Consider the following 18207-nt stretch of genomic DNA (forward strand, 5'->3'; position numbering starts at 1 on the left):
GAAATCCTGGAGTCAACACAGGAGCTCAAGTGACAAGTCTTCATCAAGTGTTCCATGCCACCAAGACCTCCTACACCTCCCTCCCAGCGCCTACTCACAAGCCCTGACCCATTGCCCCTTTACGTCTCCCAGAAATTGTTCATATCCGGTGTGTTCTAGTTCCTTGCTGGTCACCTGTGTTCTGGGTGAGCCCCGGACAGCAGGATTCCACCTGTGCTCTAGTGAGCTGGAAGGCCACCCTAGGGGTCACTGGGAAGCAGTGCCTGCACGTGTGCCCCTGTGGTTTTCGTGTCATTACCCGGCTTTGCCCAGGACTCCTACAGCACTTTCACAGTGCGTGCCCAGAGTTGGGTGGGATAGTGTTCTAAGCTGTACTACCCCACCTCCTCCAGTGGGTGCACAGTGCTCTGCAGTGTAGAGTCCCAGGTTCTCCTGCCCCACCCCCACCCCCACCCCTCCAGCAAATTCGGTGCTGTACGTGCGGAGACCCAGCCTAGGCCTCCTCCTGGCAGTTGCACAGTGCTCTGCAGTGCAGCGACCTAGGCAACATGCCTTCCACGGCATGTGCTGTGCCCTAGGAGTCCAGCAGGAAACACTCAGAACTCCGGCTCCCCCACACCTTGCTCTCTAGAGGCGAATGGAAGCATCATCCTGACACAGCCCCACAGAGGAAGGTGATGAAGTTATCCGAGTGTCTGAGGAGAGCTTGTGGGCCAGAGGGAGCAACAGTGCAAAGGCGTTGAAATGAGAATACGCACACAGGGTAGATTGGGGTGTGGGCATGGTGTGGGTAGGTAGCAGGGACAGCTGAACCTCAGAGCCGACAGCCCCTTTTAGAGACAAAGTGTGTCCTCTGAGTAAGGGTCCCATCACAGGCCTAGTATAAGTAACATCCATTGACCAGAATTACTTCTGTTGTGTAGACTGCAGTGGAGGAATAGTCCAGTTTGGAAGTTGAGGCTGGCATCTGGCCAGAGTGGTCACATTATACAGGTATCATACAGAGACATCTACCCCCAACGCCCAAGCACTCACAACTTGTGTGTGGGGAAAGGGGTTCAGCATTTCTGTGTCCCAGTTTCTAGAAGGAGGAAAGGTCACGCACTCCTAGAGAGTCTCTGTGATTATGTCCAGGCTCCTGCGGCCAGCTGTTCTCCACCTTACCATCACCATGCAGCAGATCCTGCTAATGCTCGGTGGCAAAAACGGCTTCTTCCTTTGAACTTTCCTGGTTCTGGTGATCTCGCCATCAGTTCCTGCATCTCTGTGGAAGGTTCCCTCCCTCAGAGAAGCCTGTGCTTAGGCACACTCCAAAAGTCTCCTCCCTTCCCTCTTTCCTTAAACTAGTCACAACTTCCAAACGGAAAATAAAGAAAAGAAAAAAAAAAGGCCCAAACTTGCACATTTTATTCTGAATTCAGCTGGGGCAATTCCTGCATTTGGGTTTCCTGTGACTTGGGATGCTGACAGACTCAAAGTCTCTGTGGTACCTCAAGCAAGTCCCTGTCTGGGGCATCCTCCCTTCCCTCTTCTTTATACAACTGGTGTAAACAGTGCCTCCTGGTGCCTCAGCCTGGCACCTTTCTTCCTACTTTGTGGGTCACGTGTTTGTTTTTCCTCATTGGATTCTGATATGGCTTTTCTTTGCTCTTGAAAACGTAACTTTCTCTGTAGTCGCTAGGCTTCTGTTATATAATTTTGCTGGTATCCAGGGTGTCTGCAGATTGGCAGATACAAACCTGTCTTTATCTCAGTATTCTGAGGCTTTTCTAGAAAACTCTTTTCCCTGTGTTAAGTGGCTGCTTTCTCCTTAGTCTCTCCTCCTCCTAGGCATTGTCACCTTTCCCTTCTTAGGTATGGTGTGCACACCTGCAATCTCTGTAACCCCGGCACGTGCAAGCCTGAGGCAGGAGCATTACAAGTTCAAGACCATCCTGATCTACATGGAAAGACTTTATTTTACCAAAGGAAGCAACAACAACAGATTACTTCCTCAGGCATGCCCCCATCACCACAGACATTTCTCTCATCTTGGCTGACCTGTGTTCTGTTGTAAAGTCAGTTCTGATGTGATTTTGCTTAGGCCTTCGGCGTTATGTCAGTTTTTAGTTGCTTGTTTCATCAGACCTGTTGACTGTAGAGTTTTCGTGCACGAGGAGAAGTAGGCACCATCTGCCCTGAGCTGCTCTCCCCTCTCTGCTAGTGGCTGTGCTTCTTGGTTGGAGCTTTCTCGAAAGCCCCACCTTGGCCTTTGTTACTTGTGGACAGACAAGGTCTTGTCACTGAGCTGGTTTCCAGAAGGAACATAACTAGATTCTGTGTGGCTCCCATCTTCCTGGAGTCAACCCTACAGCGGGTGAGACCTGGGGCGGTGCTGGTGAAGGATCGTGCTGGGCCTTATGATGCCACCTCCGTAATATTGGCTGGATGTGACCTGCTTTGCCTCCTGCATCTGTGGCCATCTTCTGGGTGTGTCCCTCTAGGGGCCTCAGGCTGTTGCGCTCCACCATTTGTTAGCATCTTCCCAGTGGTTCCACTTGTCTCACTGTGGCAAGGGGGAGGAGGGAAGCGTCTGTAGTGCCAGCCACCTTCCTTGGGGCCTGGGGCAACCCAGCAGGGTGTACCTGGATATGCCTTTGCTTGGTGGCAAACAGTGAGGCCCTTTTAGAATTCTCCTGAAAACCATGCCGTTTCTCCAGTAATTTAAAATGTTTGGCCATTTTACATGAATTACAGGGGGGGGCGGGGAATAGGGTAGGGGTGAATCTAGAAAGTATTTCTGTATTTGTCCCATCCTGGGAAGGTGAGTACGTGCTGTAGACAAGCAATGCCCTGGCGGGCTTAGTCAGCACAGAGATTCCTCTAACAGCACCAGAGTAGTATGGGTCTGGAGCTGCCTGCTACCTGGTCTTATGCAGGATGGGTGAGTGTCCTACCCTGTCAGCTCACATACAGTGACTGTAGTGTGACCTGGGCTGTGCCCACCTTCCATTGGCAACTTGAGTTTTCCTGTCTGCCAGGGAACCGGGGGAGATGTTGTGCCTCCCAGGTGAACCCGCTGCTGCCACCTGGCCTCCTCGAAAGAGACAGTGTGTCTCTAGTTCCTCGGCTTCCTCATTCGCTTGCAGAGTGGGGTCGGGAGGGAAGAGTGGCCCGCACTTGTTCCTCAGCAGGCACCGTCTGGGTTTCTTCAGCTCTTTCTTCCGCACTACCCACTCGGGTGGTGGTAGCCACCTCTCCCAGGCACAGCACCCAGTCCTTTTCTGCTTTTAGCTATTTGCATAAACCTGATGTGGCCCAGCCTAAGTGACTTCTGCTTCCTGCCAGATCCTGCTAGAAACATTATCCCTGGCCTTCCCTTTTTCTCCCAGTGGCATCTAACAGTCTCCTGTCCTTGAGCTGTGGCCTCCTGTCTGGTGGTGTGCCCACCCTTCCCAGTCACTAAGTCTGTGACCCTTCAGAGAGTTCGAGTTTCTATGGAAGCCTTGCTAGTAGTGGAATTTTAGCCCCTTCCACCCACCTGCCCCTAAGCACACGAGTTCAAGTTTCTATCTCGTGTGGCCATGGGAATCTCTGTCACAGCACGGCATGAGTTTCAGAGAAGCTGAGGGCAGCAGGGCCTCCTGGAGAGGTGATGCTGTTGGATGAGGGGTGAAGAGACCTCCATGAGGCTCGTCCAGTGGGTAGACCGTGGCACGCTCCAGAAGCTAGGGGCTCCAGCACTGCATTAGCCCGGCTTTGGCATAAGGCATTATGGGTGGGTAGGAGATCAAACCCAGGCCCTCGCACATACTAGACGAGTGCTTTATACCATTGAGTTTCATCCCCAGCCTCACTGGTGCCTTTTGGTGTTTGACCATAATCTTCTCTCCTTCACCAGCCTCACTCTAGAGCCCGCCATGAATGGATACGTGAACTTTTCCCCAAGTTCCACCAGCCCCACCAAGGAGCCAGGGGAGCCTCAGCCCAGCCGGGCTGTTCTCCAGGAAGACGTGGACATGAGCAGTGGCTCCAGTGGGAACGAAACCAACGAAAACTGCTCCCCAGGGAGGGACTCTCAGGGCAGTGACTGTGATGACAATGGGAAGGAGCTGCGGATGCTCGTGGAACCTTCCAGCGCTCACCCGAGGTAGGTTCAGCCTCAGGCCGGACCGTCACACACAGGACACCTGTGGCTTCCTCCATGTTTTCTGTTGCTCATCTTCACACAGCAAGTACCAGGACTTACAGATTGCCGCACTGTTTAATTACGTAGATATATTTATTGAGATCTGTCCTTCTGAATCTTTGCATTTTGTGTCTGATTCACTTGACAGACTGTCTGGTGAGATCTTGGAGGTGGCTGCTCTACCTATGAGGCAGGTCACAGAAAACAGTGTTCCTTTTGCGTTTCCGTCTCTCAGTGCTCAGCTCTTCTGATCCCTGAAGATCTTATGCTTCAGTTTTAACATAATTTTTCCATTTTTAAATTTTAATTTATCGTGCATGGGTGTTTTGCCTTTATATATGTCTGTGCACCACTTGTGGGCATCAGATCCCTGGGAACTGGAGTTACAGATGGGTGCTGGGACTCGAACCTGGGTCCTCCGGGAGTGCTCTTCACTGAGCTGATTCTCCAGCCCAGAGTTTTATTTTGTAGGAAGCCATGGAGGCTATACCACAGGCCTCAGGCTTTATCCCAAAGCCATCACCCAGTGCACCCTACTGTTCTCTTGAAAGTCTCTGGTGCGATGTCCCTAGTCTGTTGTCACTGGCTGGATGGGTCTGGGGAAAGGCATAGAGACAGAGAGGTCTGACACTAAGACTGTCATATGTGCCCTTGCAGCCCTGATGCCTTCAGACTGATGATGACAGAGCCAGAACACAACCCCTCCACAAGCGGCTGCAGGTGAGACCCACCGTCCTGCCCACCTCATGTGCTTTCAGTGACAGAGCCCACCACAGCATCTACCGCGTGCTTTTTCAAGGGACCCACCATGGCTCTCACATCATGCATTTTCAGCAAGGTGCAGGACTTCCTCTGAGGCCAGGTTTGAAAGTAACCCGGCTCTCTTACACTCGGATAAATGTGTTGGTGTGACTGGTGGCATCTCTCTGCCTTTCACACAGCCACTGGCCCCGTGCCGCCCTGAGCTGGTTGCTTTCGGGCACCCAGGTTCCTCCCAGCTCCTCTCCAGGCATCCTTGCCTCAGTCCTGTATGTTCAACAGGAACTTCCTCACCTTTCTGCAACAATTATCCGTGTTCACAGACACTTTCTTATTGTCTTTGGGGCAGAGACCTCTCTCCCAGCCATGTGGGCACTTGGCCATTGAAGACCCATCGTTCTTTGGATACCTTCTCAACATAAGCCATTTCCAGCATCATTCCTGCCTTCCTCTGCTCGCTGTCTTCTCCTTGGAATCCCCTTCTTAAAGGTCCCCTTTCTTCTCTTCTGTTCTCATGGTCCATGCTGATGTCTCCAGAAGCTGCTTTTTTTTTTTTTTTTTTTTGAGCCGGTTTCTCTGTAGTTTTGGAGGCTATCCTGTAAGGAACTCACTCTGTAGACCAGGCTGGCTTCGAACTCACAGGGATCCGCCTGTCTCTGCCTCCTAAGTGCTGGGATTAAAGGCGTGCACCGCCACCGCCCAGCTCCAGGAGCTGTTTTGCTGTCCTTCATATAGTCCTTGTCCCTTTGCATGGGATAGGGAAGGAGACAGTCCAGTGGCAAAGCCCACACCACTACACCAAGGGTTGACCATCTTCTCTCCCAAATGAGGCCCAGCCTGACCCCAGGGAAGGATCTTGTTGAAAGGACTTCTCTCTCTGGGTGAGAACATGGATTCTTATCAGTCTGTGGTCTCCTGGAAGGAGGCTTTGGCCATGTCTGTAGACCTCATTAGTGACCACATCTGAGAAGGTGCTACTGGCCCGTGGTGAGGGAGGCCAGGGATGAATATGGCTGCCCCTGCCCCCAGATACTCTCTTCAGAAGGCTCCCATTTGATTGCCTTTGTCTTGAATTCCACAGTAGTGAGCAGTCTGCCAAAGCTGACGCGCACAAAGAACTGATAAGGACCCTGAGAGAGCTGAAGGTTCACCTCCCTGCAGACAAGAAAGCCAAGGGGAAGGCCAGCACGCTGGCAACCTTGAAGTATGCCCTGCGCAGCGTGAAGCAGGTGAAGGGTAGGTGCCCTCTGCACATCTGTTCAAGCCCAGGGAAACAAGTTTGTTTGTTTGTTTGTTCCCTTGCTTATTCCTTGTGTCCGTGTGTGTCCTTGTGTCTCTCTGTGGGGTGGTGGATGTGTGTCAGAGGACCACGCTGTGGAGTGAGTTATCTTCATCCATCTTTCTAGCACTGGCAATGCCCCAAACTACAGTGTAAATACCGCTTTTTAAGACTCACCCCTGGCGGGGCGTTGGTGGCGCACACCTAGGCAAGTGCTCTACCAACTGAGCTAAATCCCAGCATTCGGGAGGCAGAGACAGGTGGATCTCTGTGAGTTCGAGGCCAGCCTGGTCTACAGAGTGAGTTCCAGGACAGCCTCCAAAGCAATACAGAGAAACCCAGTCTCGAAAAAAAACAAAACAAAAACAAACAAACAAAAAAGACTCACCCCTGAAACTGCAGAAGGAAGCAATAAAGATAGGATGAAGTTAAAGCTGGTGGAGATCCATGGTTCATCACTGTTTTCTATTAAACTTTTAGAGGCAAAACCAAAAACAGGCAGAAAAACCAGTGGATAGGAGAAGTCTACTTACCTCGTATGCATGTGTTTGGGAGTTCAGAATGATGGTCACACACTACTATGAGCAGCATGGGTCAGAATGGAATTGAAGTGCAGCGCTCCTGAGGTCTTGTCTGCCTTTCACCTGTAGCCGGACAAAAGAGACAGAGGGGGTTGCCAGCTCTTCACACCGACTTTTCTGAAGACAGGATCTCATATAGCCCAGCTCACCACAAACTCACTAGGCTTACTGTGTAACTGAAGGTGACCTTGAGCTTCTAGATCCTTTTGCCTCCACCCTCCGACCACTGGGATTATTGGTGTGCACCACCGTATCTGGCTCTGTGTGGCACTGGGGCTCTAACTTAAGGCTTTATACAGGCTAGGCAAGTGCTCTACCAACTGAGCTAAATCCAAGGCACTGTATGCATGTATGGTATGTATGTATGATATGTATATATGTATGTATGATATGTATGTATGTATGTGTGTGCATGTACTAGAATATATATGCACCAAATGTGTGCACTGCCAGTGAAGGCCAGAAGAGGTCATCAAATCCTTTGGAACTGGAGTTATAAGCAGCTGTGAGCCACAATGTGGGTCCTGGGAATTGAACCCTGGTCATCTTAACCACTGAGCCATCTCTCCAACATCTTCCACCAAGGCACTTTTTAATTCATGAACTCCACTCAGGTGACTCATTTCCTGTCTATCTAAAGATGTTTACCTACAAGCCCTTTTCTGCCCTGGTGGTTATTTTAACCAAGAAGGAAGGAGACAGGGCACAGCATTGCCAGCCAGCATTGGATTCTGTCACAGGACAGCCCTCACCATCATGCATGCACAGTCAGGGGCATCAACAGTTCACATTCTTACCTTCAAACTGCAGAACCTGCTGCTCTTTGCGTGTTTGGACTTTTCGAAGGCAGAAGATTGCAGAACATTTGGCCTGGCCTGTGAGGTAGAAGACCGAGGCTTCTAAACGAGAACACGGAAAAGAGCTGAGTCCTGTCGAGGCAGCCAGTGGGTCTCTCGCACCCCAGCAGACTCAGCTCTCCTTTGGTTGCTCCCGCCCAGAACCTGTGTGGGTCAGCTTCCCCTATCTCCTGACTCTTGGGCCATTGCCGTTGCCCTTGACTCCCAGACACGCTGGGAGCACTGCCCAAGTGGAAAGCGGGCAGCTATCCTGAGGGTTAGGCGCCAGTCCCCTGCACAGGTCATTCCAGGAAGGCCTAGCTGTAGGCATCGGAAGGAAGACCCAGACCCTGTAGTCAGTTGCTAGGCACAGGGCTGCGAGCTTTGCAGGCGCTCCACTGTGGAGAAAACACATTCACACAGCCCTGGTTCAGAGTGCTGAGTGTTTAGTCCCTTTTCTTTCCTGCTGCTGATGGTGGGGGGTGTCACTAACCGTGTGATCCTTTGAAATGAGTAGGTGGAGGTGAGCATCCCATTGGGCAGGGAAGGCAGGTACCATGGGCAGGGAATGTGACAATCAGGCCCACACCACCGCTTCACCCAGGTGTGGCACCTGCGTGAACAGCTCCCCACTTTGTCTGTGGGGTATGCCTTTGGTCACAGAACACACATGTGCTGAGGGCTGAGGGCTACATGTTACCAACACACATCAAAATAGGCAAAGCCAAAAGGCTGAGGTCTAGGCAGTGTGGGCTTTATGGTTGGCATTACTGGCTTGTCTTGAAGCCATCAAGCATGTAGGCCAGGCTTGTGTCCCGTAGTCTAGGGATGAACTTGTACTCCAGACAGTCTTCTAAGTATTCGGACAGCTTTTGTCAGCAGCAGGCAGGCTGCTGGTATTGATCTTGGGTCCCTGGAGCCAGCTGATAGAGGCATCATTCTGCTATGTGCTGGCCTCTGTGCCTGTTTGGGTGCTCTCTTCAACCTGAAACCTCTGGGGGCCTCTCCCTAAGCTGCTGTCCCTTTTGGATTGATGTGGTCTAAACATTGCGGCCTGCTAGCCAGTGCTGGTTAGGCTAAACATGTTTGGGGACCTGGTGTTCTAAGGCCAAACCTCACAATGCAGAGCATGGCTCTGGCACCTGTGCCTAAGGAAGACCCTGCTCTCTGGAATGAGCAGCTCCATGAGTCAGTATGATGTGGAGGCGCCAGCTCTCTGGGAACTGTTGGTTTCCAGGCTTCATGCTTGGCCTCCACAGTAACTTCAGAACATGGGAGCTCTGCCAATTCAAGAACTTTCCTAAGCTTTCCAGCAGAGAGCATGCTCAGAAAGCTACCAGCCTGTGAAGGTGGAGTAATTAACATCAGATAAGACCCAGCCATGGGTCCAAAGACCTCACCACCACACTTCAGGGAACACATGCTTGGCTGGATCCCAGGGTCAAACTCCAGGACACAGCCGCCCTAGGTTCCATCTCCCCAAGGGCATGCGGAGCTATAGAGGCAGGAGTGGACTGTTTTACTACCATGCACAGTGAGAGCTGCTGTGGCTTGGTTCCCCCCAGGATCCTACCAGATAGGAACTCCTATCAGTGGCCATATTTGCAGACTTGGACCATACTTTCTTTCCAGTGTGGCTTCTAGTACCTGTTCCTCTTTCAAGCAGTGGATTCTGCATTCATGAAAGTACCTAAAGGGATTTCCAAGGCTCAAGTGCAGGGTCTGCTGTGGCCCTAAGTAAGACCATTGTGGTTGTACTTAAAGTAATGTATTTGTCAGTTTTTAAATTCATAACAAGGGCCTGTCATGTTAGAGAAAGTCTCCGGTGTGCTCTTGAGTGCTGGTCACTCACGTCTACATTCTCTGGATCCAAAATATTCTCTCATCCCACTTGTTCATTTGAGAAAAATGGGACCCCACCTGCAGGGGCCAGTGTCACGTTGGTTTCACCTGCTGAACATGGGCGTCCTTTCTCCCATAGCTAACGAGGAGTACTACCAGCTGCTGATGTCCAGCGAGAGCCAGCCCTGCAGTGTGGATGTGCCCTCTTACACCATGGAGCAGGTTGAGGGCATCACCTCAGAGTACATCGTGAAGAATGCTGTGAGTCAAAACTGACAGGGCACAGGTTCTCCCACTGTCAGGAGGCGGGTCCATTCCTCTTGATAAAATGTAAAATCACGAGGTTGGTGGAGTGACGTCATCTTCTAGACTTCTGCTCTTTCCTGGGAGATTGTCCACATCTCTGGCCGACTCTGACTCTTAGCTGCCAGCACTAGGGAAGCCCAGCCGTGATGGAGCTTGAGACTCCAGCTTTTTGTGGCTTCAGGAGGAAGAGACAGACTTGGTGATCATCTGTTTGTCCAGGCTTAGTGCTAATAAGATCTGGGTCCAAATGTGTAAAGGTCTGGGGGAGGAGAGGCTGTACCCCGCATACTCAGTGAGAGCAGACAGTAGCCCTGTGAGGAATAATGGTGACATTGCCTCAGCCTAGTTCCTTGAGTCCTCCTACGTCTCTCTGCTAACCAAATTCCTCCAAGGGGGCTGGCCTATGACCAGAGGGGCAGGCAGCTCTGCGGGCCACCTCAGAACCTGAACAAGACCCGCTGGCAAAGTCACTCTGCTGTGCAAGGGAAGCACAGGAACTGGGGGAAGCTAGCCTAATGTGCCAGTCCTGGTGGTGTTATGTTGGATGTCTGCATCAGAACAGGACAATCAGACTTGAGGAGGCCAGACATGCCCTGGTCCTCATGATGGGGGGCTCCCACTAGCCTTATAAAGCTGGCCAGTCCCTGCTGACTGTAATCACCTGATCATGTTCTCTTTTTCCAGGATATGTTTGCTGTGGCTGTGTCTCTGGTTTCTGGAAAGATCCTGTACATCTCTAACCAAGTTGCCTCCATTTTTCACTGTAAGAAGGATGCCTTCAGTGACGCCAAGTTTGTGGAGTTCCTGGCTCCTCACGACGTCAGTGTGTTCCACAGCTACACCACCCCTTACAAGCTTCCGCCCTGGAGTGTGTGCAGTGGATTAGGTGAGGTCCTGGCCTTGTCCCCTGAGGTAGGAGTGTGGAGAAGGGCAGTGGCACTGAGAGGTTAGGAGCCGGCTCCCCGTCCCAGCTATGTCACAGTGGCCCGTGGAGCCTCCTGATGGGCTGACAGTCACTGATCTGTCTAGGGGACAGTTGTTTGTCTCTACAATAAATAGTCTTTTAGTAAACTCCAGAGAGAGTTAACTATTAGGCATTTCAGAAACAAAGTTATGCTGAGGAGGAGTCCTGACGAAGCTGCAGTGTGGGGAGGGGGGGTGCACCCAGCAAGACAGAGGAATGTTAAGTGGAATGCCAGCTTGCTGCAGGCAGTTAATCCCCACGTGGCCTCGGCTGCCATAGTGGACAGGTGTGGCACTATCAGGGTGACTTCTGAGGAACAGTCACCGTGGCTGGAGGCAGGTTCTTAGGTATTCATAAGTGCGGGTTATAAAGCTCTCTGAGCTTGCGTACCCCTTTCCCTACTCGCTAGCAAGTATGTGTGCCTACCATGTGATCCAGCTGTGCCCAGCCGCTTACTCTTCCCTGGCACCCAGGCCGCTCTGCCTCCCCTCCCTGGAGACAGTTTCAGCATTCTCCTTGTACCCTGCAGCTCCGCCCCACCCACCTGTCAGTACTTTGAGTATCATTTGTCCTCTCCAAAACTTGTGCTGGAATTTGCTGATGTCACAGCACTGAGGTGGGACCTTGAGGTGATGAGGTCAGGAAGAGGGACTGATGTCTTTCTCCTGGCTCAGCGTTCCTTGTCAGGACTCATCTGGCATGGAGGGCATGGGTCACTACTAAGCAAGGCTGCCCCTTCTGTGTGTGCCCGCCACACTGTTCCCCACCGTGATCTGAAGCGGCATGTGGGCCTCCCCAGCAGCCCGCCAGATCCCTCGCACTGTGCTGTTAGACTTTGCAGCCTCTAGAACCACGAGCTTCCTCCTAAGTCATCGGTGACAGATTGTTACAGCCACAGAAACAGACTGAAGCGGTGCTGGCGCCAAGAACTGGATGCTGCTGCAGCGTGCCTGTGGCACTTGGGGGTGGGGAGCGGCTGAACCGTTGCAGAATGAAAGCCAGAAGAGGCCTGAGTGTGGAGGGCAGTTCTGGTGTGGGGGCAGGGGAAGGCGGGAGGGCTGAGGAAAGCTCTGATTTGCATATGTGGCTGTGCCCAGCATGCTGATGCAAGTGTTGAGGGAATGGCTAGTCCAGGGCAGTTGCTGCAGAGTGGAAAGGAATGCAGGGGTGCAGATTGCTAAAGGATTCCACGGGTAGGAAATAAACAGCAGGGAAGACCTCCTCGCTACAGGGAAAGCCCTGAAGGAGCATCAGAGATCTTCAAGGATGCCTCTGATCCCTGCATCCACACATTGCCCTCTCTAGTCCTAGCCATGGCCCCAGTGCTGCAGGTGCATCCCAGGACATGTAAGCCATGAGCCTTGGCAGCGTCCTTGTGGGTGTGTAATCTGTGAGCCTTGGCAGCATCCTTGTGAGGCTGATTCTGCACGCAGAAAGATGAGGCATAGCTTCCTCAGCCACAGGGCAGAGCTGCCCAGAGAATGTCACTAAGACTGTGTTGTCAGTGGGTGCCACCTCGGGAAGTCAGAGCAGCAGAGCCCCCAGAGGCGAGCCACACATCCCCGGAAAACCATAATCAACCCTAACAGCCAAAGCTGAACTGAGCCCAGCAAGCCATGGGACAGGGCTACTTGGTGCTTTGGAGGCCCAGTCTTAGCCACCTGTACCAGGTGTGCAGGAGTTGGTCCCTGGGGTAACATGATGGTCCTACAATTTTAGGAGAAGATCTGTGGGCCCTGGTTTCAGACTTGCCAGAGGCCTGTCACCTCTCCCTCCAGCCTGCCTTTCTCTGGAACAGGACGCCCACCCCACGCCCTCTTGCCTCGAAGCAGGTGGTTGGTTTGCACTCACAGTTGGACTTGGACTTTCAGGTTGGCACTAGAGACTGTGGGATGGAGTTGATTACAGCTTGCGTTGTGAGAAGAGTGTGAGCTACGGCAAGCAGATGGACCACCTGTGGCCTAGATATGGGCTGTTCCTCTCAAGCTCGTGCTGAGCTTTAGGGTCACTTGTGGAATGCTAGGGTCTTTAAGGGGTGGCTGAGTCACTCGGAGGGATTGGCAGGTGTTCTTTCGTTTTCTTGGGACTGGATTACTGTCACCATTAGGTGCCACCGCACTGGCAGCCCCTCCTGCCCTTCTGGTTGCAGGCCTCTTGTGGTTGAACTTTGCAAACTTTGTTCTGTTTTGCCAAATTAGTATGAAGACTCTGACCCTGGCGGCGGCGGGGGGGGAGGCAGGCGGGCTGCAGTGCTTTCAGGGCATAGCACTGCCACTAGTGGAAGGTTGAAGGGGAGCTAGCCTCCACCCTCATAGACAAGGCTAGCCAACCAGAGTTCCTTGTTTGTCTACACATGTCTGCTGATCACAGCACCATATGGGCTTTGGATGCCCAGAGCTGAGGCTGGACTAAGGGCTAAAAGCTTCTGAGAAGCCAGGGATCAAGGACAGACTCAGATAGATTGCACTGGCCTTGTCGCTGGGAACTCTCTGCTGTTTCTGTCTGTGGCTGGCAGGTCATTGATCTCTGCTTACACAATGGCTTCTCAACCCTTGTCATTACCACCCAGAATCTGGCCAGCTTGAGGACCTCTCCTGTCGACAGTCCCTCCCTCCATTCCCATTCTGTCAGCGTCAGAGAAGGACACTGCCACTATGTCCTTCACCAGATTGACAAATGTGTTCCTTCAGTAGGCAGGCTATGGTAGATGCACTGTTTGCTTGAGAGTTTCCTCTGGGGGAAGTTGTCTGCTTTCTCCCTAAACCCAGAGACTGGACAGACTGTTAAACATTTGCAGTGTGAGTTATGGGTGCATGGTCCAGGATTGTGGATGGACAGTGGCTGAGTAGTCTGGGCTACCTCTCCAGAAAGAGGTCAGCCAGAGTATGGTCAAGCTAGGAAGGAAATCCTGGCCACTTTACAGGATTCTTTGCAGGCTGGTAACTCTGAATCATTTTCTGTAACTGGTCCTGTGTTTCCTCCTTTCTTTCGAATGGGAGAAATACCGTATATAAGATAAAATCTAAGGCCTTTTTAACCTTCAGACTATTATAGAGACACCTGCTCCCCTTCCCTGACGTGAGATCCAGCGAGCTCACGTTTCCCAAGACATTGTAAATGTTAAAGTAAGTTGATATTTTACCAAGTGTTGATATTTTCAAATACCTTGAATCACTTCTATTAGAAGCAAGTATTTCAGAAATGGCAGTGTAAATGCTTAGGGATTTATCTGTGAGTACACACGCTAGTGTCTTCTGGTGCTGAACTGTCGGTGGGTTGGTAGCACCACTGTGCACCAGTAAGAAATTTAAACACATTTGTTAGCTCTTGCCAGTAATTATAGTACTAGAGAGGCAGAGGGTGAAGGATTGCCTCAAGTTCCAGGCCCCCCCAGGGTTACTTAGTAAAACCCTGTTTCAAAAAGAAAAAACAGACGTTTTCTAAAGCCCTGTCTGTAAACTTGTAGGGCAGTGTAATTTGGTCCACAGCACACGTTGGAATTATATTGACTATAAAAGCTCTGTGAAGGACTCACTTTGTACTTGGTCCAACTCACAATATACACCCCAGTTTGACTCTATTTGTTGACTTGGGCGAATGACTCTGGGTTTTTCTCGTAGATTCTTTCACCCAAGAGTGCATGGAGGAGAAATCTTTTTTCTGCCGTGTCAGGTAAGTGTAATGTCCAGTCTTCCTAACTCGGAAAACAATACAGACAGCCCAGAATTGGGTGTATGTGCCACCTCCCCTGAGAGTGAGACCAGGCTCAGCTTCTGCAGAGCCTGTGTGAAAACCCACTGCAGTGAGTTACATAATAACATCTGTGCACAGGGAGTGGGAAAGTCAATCTACCCCCTGCCCCCCCCCCCCCAGAAAATCAGAGTTCCGCACACTGGCTGGCCCTCTGTTGCCGAGGAAGACACTCCCAGGTCCATGGGCCAGGCAGTGTGTGTGGCCCCGAATGTGCCCCTGAGTTTCTTTGGTTAGAGTCATAGTGTTCCTTGCAGGCTCTTGGTGACCACCTGAGCATCCAGGACAATGCCAGTCATGACCAGAGGAGAGCTGGCCCAGAATCCCGCTAAGGAAGCAACTTTCCTTTTCCAGTCGCTTTGCCCTGATCTCACTGCTCATTGCTTAAGACAAAGGCTGGAAGGCCTGCTACTGCCCATTGTGTGGACTCTGACCATTAACCCTTCAGTGCGGGTCTAATGGAGAAGCCCTAAGGGTGAGCACTGGCCAGCTTCTCCCGGTACAGATGTGTTTGCTGCCTCTGGCACGGCCTAGGTCTCCACTAGAGGCATTACGGTGGCAGCCCGGCTCGTCACCCTTGGCATCTGGTACAGGAAATGGAAGAATTGCTTAGCCCTAACAATTAGCCAGGGGTGGGGCTATCTAATAGGCCAAGGCTTTTCTTTGTCATGGCTCAGAGCCTTGGCCCTCTCCACACTCCTCTCTCTACAGCGTTGGAAAACACCATGAGAACGAGATTCGCTACCAGCCCTTCCGCATGACACCCTACCTGGTCAAGGTGCAAGAGCAGCAGGGTTCCGAGAGCCAGCTCTGCTGCCTGCTGCTGGCAGAGAGGGTACACTCGGGCTATGAAGGTACAACCATGCCTCACCAGGGAGCACCCGTGTTAGCCCATCCTTCTTGCCTGTAGTCCATACATGATGTCTAAAAAGGACCTAGCAGCTCATCCGCCGTGGCCTCTCCCTAACTTTGTCAGTCTCCATCTCCCCTAAATTCAGCACAGTCTTCTTTGCTACCTGGCTTTTCCCACATCCACTGAAAGCAGCTGTGTCCCTTTCCATGTCCCCTCCCCCTTCCCTTAGCTATGCTGCCTTTGATCTACAAAGTGGCACCAGCTCTGACATGGTTGAGGCCCCGTACCCCTCCCATCTTTGTCCTTCATCCTTGCCTCTGCCTCAAGACATCTCAGTCCCCCCAGAACCCCACTTACTCCTTCGGCCTCCAGTGCTGGGCCTCTCTGTTCCTGCCGTGGTCCATCCCGACTTCCATCTGGACTGCCTTCCTCCCACGAGTCTGCACCCTGCCCTTCCCTCTGTCTGACTCTCCCTGCAGCTCAGCCTATGGCCATCCAGCTGTCCCACCACTAAGGGCTTCTTAGGCCACCCTGCCTCCTGACAATGGGCTTTCTCCTATGGAGACCAAAAGCTATGTCACTCTGATTGCCCTCTTGGGAGCCCTCTTTTTTTTTTTTTTTTTTTTTTTTTTTTTTTGGTTTGTTTGTGTTTCAAGACAGGGTTTCTCTGCGCTTTGGAAACTGTCCTGTAACTAGCTCTTGTAGACCAGATTGGTCTCAAAACTCACAGAGATCTACTTCCTGAGTGCTGGGATTAAAGGCATGCACCTCTACCGCCTGGCTTTTGGCAACTGTTTTTTGATATAATGGTCCTTGTTCCTAGTCAATAGCCAGAAGCTATTTGTTTTCTGTGTGTTAACTCGGGAGTAACAGGACTTTAGATTCCCTGAGGTGTAGCTCCACCCTACCCCAGGAGCATTTAGACTGCTTTCCCTGAACTGCAATCTTTTGATTAGCCATGAGGTTATAACCATGCATTCTAACATGACTCTTCTCTAACATGGTGATGTATATCTGCATCCAGAACATTCCCTTCCAAATGTTCATTGAAAGTGTAGAGAGGAGGACCAAGTTGTAATCCCAAATTATGAGTGTACTTCAAGAACCAAGGATTGTAGAATTTGATGATTGAGGAAAACCCTGGATGCATGACTTCCTGTGTAGAATGTATTGTCTTTGGCCACCCTGAGAACTGTCAAGTTCTCCAGGGCAGTGGCACTGACATACTATAAGACCAGACGTGTGACTCCTTTTTCTGAAGGTAATTTGTTCAGATCATTGTAGTTTCATTCTATAAGCCATGAAAGTGGTCTTCTGTCCTGGGTCCACATGTCTCAGGTAGCATGACAGCTCCCATTGGCCTCCCCAGAGAGGTTGAAGAGGCTGTTAGCAGCCGGCTGGTTGGGGCCTGCCCTGATTTCAGCATGGTGGCTCTGTTGTTCAGTCTGACTTCTCATTTTCTCACTGGCTGCCCATTGCTGTCAGTCCTTGTGGTTTCCCCAGTCAAAATGGAACTGTGTGTGTCTTAGAAGTGGTAATTCTGTTCTTCCAGCCCCTAGGATTCCTCCCGAGAAGAGAATTTTTACAACAACCCATACACCAAACTGCTTGTTCCAGGATGTGGATGAAAGGTGAGTCGTGTCCCACTGTTGACACACCTCGCTGTCATTTGTCTGGGAATCAGCACTGTGATCTCCATGTCATCAGATGTGCAATGTCTCCTCTTTGTCTTGGCAATAACCAGAGAGATAAAAATGAGCTTTTTTGGGTTTTGTTTGTGTTTGTTTTTTCAAGACAGGGTTTCTCTGTGTAACTGCCCTGATTGCCCTGGAACTCAAATCTGTAGACCAAACTGCCCTCAAATTCAGAGATCTGCTTGCCTCTGCCTCTGCCTCCTAGTGCTAGAAGTAAAAGCATATGACTGAAATTTTTTGCTTTTGACATCATTATTAAAGACAAGGTTGCGTGTCATTTTTACTTACTTACATGGTAATCAACAAAAATGTGTGACTGTATTGTTCTGTAACACAGTGATGTTTCAGTGAAACCACATGCACTGTTGTGGTTCTTTTACCTAGCAACAAGGCTATCATCATCCCATTCTAGATAGTTCTGTAGTAGCCACAGCTGTGCACAGTACAGCACTCGTCACTTTGGCAAGTCCTCCCCCTTGGTATACTGCAGCAGCCTACACTTCTGTGTGCCCCATATTTCATGATTGCATCAGCAGTCACACCTGGTGACCAACCTGTGCTATGTGGGTTTGGCTCTGTTTACCTGTCACTGTTTGTACAATGGAATTGCCTAATTATACATGTTTCAGGCTATGTCCCATTGTTACAGACACGTGATATACAGACAATGCAATATTTTGAAATTGCACTAAAAGTACATAAGATTCAGTTGTGGTAGCACATATTGATCTCAGCACTTAGGAGCCTGAGACAGGAACAATTGGGAGTTCAATATCCCACTTCAAAACAAAGGAGGGGGAAGCAAGAAAACAAACACCACATTATAACAAATGAATGCTATAAGTGGGGCTTTCTGGAGGGCTGGAGATTGCTTCAACTGAGCCTGCCTTTATCACTGTGTTTAAACTCTGTCTCATGGGTGGTGGTACCATCAGGGATTGGGTGCCAAGGGCAATGTCGGGAGGAGGTGCTGTTGGCAGGACCTCGGCAGGAACCTGCCGTCTAGGGTCCCTTCTCACCTCTTCTCAGAGCTCCTCGGGCTTGTCTCATTGAGTCTGCCATGGAGGGTACTGGAGCTGGTGTGAACGGCCTTGGTGGACTTGGTTCTTAGCAGGCTGTAGTCCACTGTACACCTTCTCCCAGCCCTTGGACAGGTGTAGAGGTGGAAATCAACT

At 51.0% G+C, this 18207-nt stretch overlaps 1 protein-coding gene across 1 annotated transcript in view; it reads left to right on the forward strand.

The window, feature by feature from the left end:
- Per2 (period circadian regulator 2) overlaps positions 1–18207 on the forward strand; it is a 41889-nt gene that overhangs the window by 4100 nt on the left and 19582 nt on the right. The window contains exons 2-9 of the mRNA XM_013122132.3: positions 3881–4129; positions 4826–4888; positions 6009–6163; positions 9605–9726; positions 10456–10657; positions 14356–14407; positions 15197–15339; positions 16891–16969. Coding sequence (XP_012977586.1) covers positions 3900–4129; positions 4826–4888; positions 6009–6163; positions 9605–9726; positions 10456–10657; positions 14356–14407; positions 15197–15339; positions 16891–16969 — 1046 coding nt within the window. The 5' untranslated portion in view covers positions 3881–3899. The remainder of the gene's footprint in view (positions 1–3880; positions 4130–4825; positions 4889–6008; positions 6164–9604; positions 9727–10455; positions 10658–14355; positions 14408–15196; positions 15340–16890; positions 16970–18207) is intronic.

The sequence above is a fragment of the Mesocricetus auratus genome, unplaced genomic scaffold, assembly GCF_017639785.1.
Source record: "Mesocricetus auratus isolate SY011 unplaced genomic scaffold, BCM_Maur_2.0 Super-Scaffold_100010, whole genome shotgun sequence".
NCBI lineage: Eukaryota > Metazoa > Chordata > Mammalia > Rodentia > Cricetidae > Mesocricetus > Mesocricetus auratus.